The sequence below is a fragment of the Ziziphus jujuba genome, chromosome 5 (genome assembly GCF_031755915.1).
Source record: "Ziziphus jujuba cultivar Dongzao chromosome 5, ASM3175591v1".
Lineage (NCBI taxonomy): Eukaryota > Viridiplantae > Streptophyta > Magnoliopsida > Rosales > Rhamnaceae > Ziziphus > Ziziphus jujuba.
This window is the reverse complement of record NC_083383.1, coordinates 26,861,410-26,868,589: the sequence shown is the minus strand read 5'-3', so window position 1 is coordinate 26,868,589 and position 7,180 is coordinate 26,861,410. Positions and strand designations below refer to the sequence as shown.

Here is a 7,180-nt window from a genome sequence, read left to right as displayed (position 1 = left end):
TGTTTTCTATTTTATAGATTGCAGATCAAAATTATCAATGGTTGTTTTTGGACGTTAGTAATTGTACAATTAATTTGTTAATTTTAGTGAAATTTATTATGCATATGATCCATGGATTTGTGAATTTATAGTATTTATTTTTGCTCCAACATGCATGCCTTTTCATATTACCACCACTACTACTACAACTTATTAGTAATGAATTCATTAGGTACTTTCCTCTTTAAACCTATTTTCCTATGTGGGACTTTTGGTTTGTTACACTTGGTTTTATTATTTGGGCTATTCATTTCATTGGTGTGGAATCAATTTATTGTGGTTTAAAAGAGTGGTTTTAAAACACCAGAAATTTGTTCTATAGATAGACTACATCCAAAAATTGTTCTATAGATAGACTTTAATTTGTTATTTGGGCCTTTCAGTTTTTAATCTTGGACTATATTGTTATCCTACTTTTATTGGTATAGAAATGGAAGTTGGTCAGAAGAAAGGTGGGTACCCCTATTGGATTTGGCCTTTAGAATACTATCTTGGGGTGCTATTTCTATTTACTTTGGTAATAGATTCTGTACTCGGTCGGAAATATAGCAGCGAGGATACTAGATCCCAAGGAGGATGGAGTGTAAATACCAAAATAATCGGATGTGGGACACTGATAAGCTACCTAGCATCCTATCTTATATTGCTGGAGTGTAGATTAGGGGATGATTCAAATATAATGATAATCACTCTTATAATGCCAAGACCTTAACTTTAGGGTTCAATTCAAATATAATGATAGTCACTTTTATAATGCTGAGACCTTTTTAAAACGGTTTACTTCAAAGTTCAAAAAAATTCCAAAGTTAAACATATTTAGATGAGAGTATTCCACAAATGGGATACCTTTTAAAAAGTTCCCAACAAAAAACTCTATATTAAATATGGTAACTAAATTAGGAATAATATCGATAAATTATTTAGTTAATATCGGTAGAGAAACAAATCTATCAATGAAGATGAAATGTTATAATATATCAAAGGTGGAATACCAATAAAGAAGCAAGGAGACTATTTTGATATATATATATATATATATATTTTTTTTTTTTTTCCTAGTGAAAACAGTGTGTTACAATATATCATCGGTAGAATGCGAAAAGAGAAGCCAAAAAACTATTTTGGTTTGTTTTCCAAGATTTAAATTTTTGAAACGAGTGCTGAAGCCGAGGTCATGAGCTTTCCAACTTGGAAGGGGTTTTGGGATAGACTATGCTCTACTTGTTGAAGCATTGTTCTTTTTCTTTTTCTTTCGTAGATAAGTAAAATGAGCTTTTTCTTCTTTACAAATATCAAATAAACCATTAATCACCATCTTTTTAGCTTCAATAAGTAAAGTCGTAATATTCTCTCCAAGAAAAAAATAAATAAATAAAAATAAGGTGGTGGTCCATTTTAGATGTTACGCACCTTTCAATTTTTTTGGTTGGATTTTGATAAAATTGGCCGCTCAATATTAAAAACCATTTGCTTATTATATAAATAAATAAAAGTATTTCTAAATCAAAAACTTATTTATTTTATTGACATTGTTAAAAAAAAAAAAAAAAGGAACCAAAATGATTTATTATCAAATAATAACTTTCAATTTGTATCCAAAATCATAATTAACTTTACATAATGTACGGTTGCCATACGATGTAATTTTCAATTTTATTGTGGTGTGTTATTAAATAAATAAAAAATGGACCTTCGACACTTTTTTGGCACTTACTTCTCGAATGATTCAAACTTTCAATCAAAAGGGAAAATTAGAATTCGTTTATTGTTTATATGATCTTAATGTAACCCAACTTCTTAGTGCCAATTGAAACCCAATTAGCAATCTCTAGAGTTCCTTTCAACCATCCACACTGATTTTACTGCATGAGTCTCCATGGAAATTTATACAAACACCAAGAACGCCTTCTTCAACTACTTCATGCATGCTCAAGGGTTCGATCTCTCAAAGCAACAAAACCTTTCCATGCACTCACCGTTACACTTGGATCAGTTGCAAACCAAACTATTTTTGTTTACAACAATATTATGTCACAGTACGTTTCACTTGGCGAGTTATATGTTGTACAGAAAGTGTTTAATACAATGCCCCAGAGAAATGTAGTATCCTATAATACGGTTATTGGTGCATATAGTAGATGTGGGTTTGTAGAAGAAGCTTGGAAACTGTTTTTAGACATGAGGGGTTGCGGGTTTGAGCCAACCCAATTCACTTTGGTTGGGTTGTTGTCCTGTGAGTCATTGGATCTTTGTCATGGTGTTCAGTTGCAGGCCTTGGCGATAAAGAATGGACTGTTTGTTGTTGATGCTTTTGTGGGGACTGCTTTATTGGGTTTATATGGGAGACAACCATGGCTTGAGGAAGCGGTTTGGACATTTGAAGATATGCCTTATAAGAGCTTGGTCACATGGAATTTGATGATATCTTTGTTTGGTCGCCATGGATTTGTTGAAGATACTATCTTTATGTTTCGTGAGCTCATGAAGACAAGGGCTTCTCTGTCTGAATTGTCTTTTGTGGCTGTCTTGTGTGGATTTTCATGCAAACAGGACTTGGAATTTGGGGAGCAAATACATGGTTTAGTGATGAAAATAGGATTTATGCACGAAGTAACGGTAATGAATTCCCTTATCAGTATGTATGTAAAATGTGCTGGCATACACTGGGCAGAGAAAATGTTTGAGGAAGTTGCTGTTCGTGATGTTGTATCATGGAACACTATCATTGGTTCAGCGGCGAGAAGTGAGAGACCTGGTAGAGCTCTAGAACTTTCTTCCAAAATGTTCGCTTTGGGAGTGCTGCCTACCACTATAACGTATGTTAACCTTCTTACATGTTGCACTGGCTTGATGATCCGACTTATCGGTGAGTCAATCCATACTAAAATAATCAAGAACTCTTTTGAGTCTGATGTTTATGTGGGTAGTGCACTGGTTAATTTTTATGCTAAACGTAGTAAATTAGAATATGCCCATCGCTGTTTTTACAGGATTAGTGCAAGAAATGTGATTTCTTGGAATGCCTTGATTCTTGGCTGCTCAAATCATTGTATGTCAGCAGCTGTAAAATTACTACAAGAAATGCTTCAGTTGGGTTATCGACCTAATGAGTATTCATTTTCGGCTGTTCTCAAGTCATCACTTGCATTAGAGCTGCGACAGCTCCATTGTTTGGTAATAAGAATGGGCTTTGAGAATAATGATTTTGTATTGAGCTCTCTTATAACTTCCTATGCTAAAAATGGTCTCATATCTGATGCCCTGGTCTTTGTTACCACTTCTGACCATCCTCTTTCTGTTGTCTCCTGTAATGTTATGGCGGGAATTTATAATAGAGCTGGACAGTACAATGAAACTCTGAAGTTGCTTTCTCAACTTGAAGAACCTGACAGTGTATCTTGGAACATTGTGATTGCCGCTTGCGCTCGAAACAATTATTACAAAGAGGTTTTTGAGCTTTATAAAGATATGCATGTATTTGAAATCTGTCCGAACAAATATACATTTGTCAGTCTTCTAAGTGTGTGTGCTGCTCTTTGCAACCTTTCTTTAGGAAGTTCTGTTCATGGTCATGTTATAAAAAATGACTTCAATCATTGTGACACATTTTTATGCAATGTGTTAATTGATATGTATGGGAAATGTGGAAGCGTAGCAAGTTCAAGGAGAATATTTGAGAAGATGAAAGACAGAAACCTTATCACATGGACTGCTCTAATCTCTGCTCTTGGTCATAATGGTTATGCTCATGAAGCCTTAGAACGATTTAATGAAATGAAGTTAATGGGGTTTAAGCCTGATGGTGTGGCTCTTAATGCAGTGCTTACAGCATGCAGGCATGGTGGGTTAGTGAAAGAAGGAATGGAATTATTTGGGCGGATGAAAGAGAGTTATGGAGTTGAACCAGAAATGGATCATTATCATTGTGTGGTGGACTTACTAGCTAAATATGGACGTACTCGGGAAGCAGAGAAAATTATTGCCAACATGCCTTTCCAACCAAATGCCATTATATGGCGTAGTTTCCTTGAAGGTAGCAAGAGACATGCAACTGCAATGGATCAAGTGAGATGACATTATAAATTTGATTCAGCTGAATGGATATAGTTACTTGAGCAGAAATTACTGCTATACCAACCTCAGCAGGTGATTCATAGTCTTATTTTAATTTCATTTAATCTAACTGAGATTTCCTTCCGGTCATTTATATAATGAAATGGGATAAACTCATATATGCATATTACTATGGTTTTAGGTACAAACTTTGATGTCCTTCAATTTTCATTGTACTTGGTATTAGTCCTCAAAGTGAATGTCAATTACCTATTTGCTTCATTTTTTTGAAACAGGAATGCTTTCTTCACCTTCTGAGTTTAAAAACAGTGATTTAAACTATATTATACATAGCCTGAAGTGTTTGCCAGTGCTGTGGAGAACCTGCAGCAGTTCTCTCTGATGAGCTAAGTGTGAGACTATCTGGCAAGTCCCATGTTGGTAATGAGGCATCGGCACTGAGAAAAGTGATAGATGGACGTCCAAATAAGAGTAGGTCAAATAGAATGCAAGCAGATGAAGGCGAAGGCAATAAACATTTGAAGAGCAATTCGCAAGGTTTGGGAGGTCTCCTCTTTTATATTTATCTGTGTACATGAGTTTGTACCTTAGATCATGCTGAGATCATGCATTTCCCTCCCTCTGGATGTTGCCATATTTTTTGTGCTTTTTTGCCGACAATCCATAGGTAATGTAATGCCCTTAGTCTCTTGGCTGAGGAATGTGGCCAGTTACACACAAATTCACACATATGCAATTATGTGTTGAATTCAAGATGCGGTTGTTGGAAAACTAGTTTGACAAGTTCACCTAATAATTAATCTTGGCACATATATCAGTTTAAATATTTTTGTTCTCTTAAGCATGTGGTATTTAGCATTAATGTTCGCTATGTTTTCTTTACATAAATATACTTTTTTCTTAATCTCATCATAGTTCATTTTTTGGGTCATGGTATTGAATTTCAAGCAGTGGAATCTGTGGAGGATAATACAACTTCTTGTTCCAGTCTAGACAAACTATCATCTGATTCAGAGGAGTCAAATGATTTCTGGAAATCATTCGTTCAGTCATCATAAGCTGTTGACAAAGTAGTAAAAGATAAAAATGGCCATGTACCACAACAGGCAAATATTCCAATGGTTGACAAAGATGGTAAAGAAAGCAGTGAAATTCCAAAACCTCAACCGAAGTCTTCCAACTCAGTCAAGCAAAATAAATGGAAACCTGAAGAGGTTTAAAACGATTTAAGATGTGCGGGAACTGCATAGCAGATTTCAAGTTGTGAAGCAGAGAATGTCTCTGTGGGAGGAGATATCTACAAATTGTTGGCTGAAGGGTTAAATCGGAGCCCAAGACAATGCAATCTCTTTGGGCATCTCTGGTTCCGCAATATGAGGTTTCTTGCCCTCCTTTTGATTTAAGTTCATTGTCCTAGTCTTGCCTGTGTTGAGATCAAAGCAATCCTCTGTTTGGCCTTTGTGTCCATGCCTTACTTTGTCTATGTATCTTTTGTATGTTTTTGTTTCTTTTCGGATAGTAAAACCAATTCTTTTTCTTCTCAACTGGAAAGCAAGAGTAAAGAGAAAAGCCTGAAAAGTTGGCCATATTTTAAGGAGATGAAAAATACTGTCTGATTCTGAGGCTGTGGCAGCAAAGTGATTGAGGATGAGAAACAGTTAGTTAAATTCTTTAAGGGCCTTCTCTCCAGCAGTCTTTATTGCAATAAAAGCTCAGACAGCAACGAGCAAGATGATGATGTATATATATATATATATATATCAGTGACATATGTATCATATCATGATTTCATGGTATTGAAGACCAGAATCGGAAATAGAATGATTTTTGTAGCTTTGGGGCCTCTTTGTATAATATGGTTCAATCAGATTTTTTGTTACTCTATCATTTTCTTAATCGGGATTTTCAAGCAATATTTTTCGATAAAATTTTTGCCTTCACTATGGTCTTCTTAAGCTTGGTTCCAGAGAAGCAATTGATCCAGGCAACTTATTCTTATTGTTCTTTACAAGGGCACGCTAAGTTAGTTTCCTCTTTATATGAAGGAGGATTTATGCGTTAATTAGGACTATACATGTTTGTATATGTAGGTTACAACTCATGCATCGATTTTCTATTGAGCTGACGTCACATGAAACATTTTATGCACGCACTATCGTTTGTAAATAAAACCGCTACAAAATATATATGCAGCATAGTGTGAATGACTGGATAAGTATATTATATATGATAAGATGCCTGTCAATCTATACTAGAATGTGTTACAGATTCCTTATATGTTGATTAATTTAGTTGTTTCTTAAATGATGTTATTGCCTATGCTATTTTAGTAGTTTTATTGAGATATCTTTTGATTGAAGGTAGACTCCTTATGGAAATACGAAATTCACAGTTTGCAAACAGCAAATACAGCAGGATGATAAGTGCTGGCACAAATGTGCATACACCAAAGGTAAGAAACAATTGTTTTTGTTCAGATTTTTAGTTTCTGATGCAAGAAATTGTGATGTGCAAGATGGTCTTTGGTGGGGGGTACTAGGATACCAAGCTTTAGAAACAAAGCAATATACAACTCAAAAGGAAATGTTGTTGACACACTATTCTGCTTCTAGATTTGATAAGCCTTAGCAGCATTGTCTTGGCATAGTTCACCCTTAACTTTCAAGCAGGACCAAGAGCACAGTAAAAGAAGAACAGACAAACCTCCCAGCGTTTCCTCGCCTTGAGATTTTTTTTTTTTTTCTTTTTTTGGGGGGACAGATTTCTCCTTATAAATGAACGGAGATCAACCAAGAATATCACATAAAAATCATTTTTAGTTGTTCCTTTGTATACCATTAAGTTGAAATTACCACTCTGAAATCAGGCTTGTTTGTAGTTTATAAAGTGTTCCACGGATCACAAATATATATATATATATATATTACACCTCAAATTACAATGGATAAATCAGATTGTGTCCGTAGAAGATTTTGAATAGTTCTGTCGACTGCTATATTTAAATATAGAAAGGAATTTTGAAAAAAAACCTTTTCAATGGTTTTGTTTTATATATTTTATCAAGCTG

The 7,180-nt window shown here is 34.7% G+C and overlaps 1 protein-coding gene across 4 annotated transcripts; it reads left to right on the top strand.

The window, feature by feature from the left end:
• Window positions 1-1,663: 1,663 nt before the first annotated feature.
• Window positions 1,664-6,386, top strand: LOC107421498 (pentatricopeptide repeat-containing protein At3g58590). Of its 4 annotated transcripts, none has more exons than XM_048476570.2 (3): window positions 1,664-2,855; window positions 3,030-4,185; window positions 4,389-6,386. In XM_048476570.2, exons 1-2 carry the CDS (start codon window positions 1,906-1,908, stop codon window positions 4,111-4,113), a joined length of 2,034 nt encoding a protein of 677 aa, XP_048332527.2. In that variant the 5' UTR covers window positions 1,664-1,905; the 3' UTR covers window positions 4,114-4,185; window positions 4,389-6,386. The 4 variants fall into 4 exon arrangements, with proteins under 4 accessions (XP_048332527.2, XP_024930257.3, XP_015886235.3 ...); XM_025074489.3 differs by having other exon boundaries at window positions 1,664-4,185; window positions 4,389-4,650; window positions 5,065-6,386; XM_016030749.4 differs by having other exon boundaries at window positions 1,664-4,185; window positions 4,389-4,650; window positions 5,062-6,386.
• Window positions 6,387-7,180: the final 794 nt, after the last annotated feature.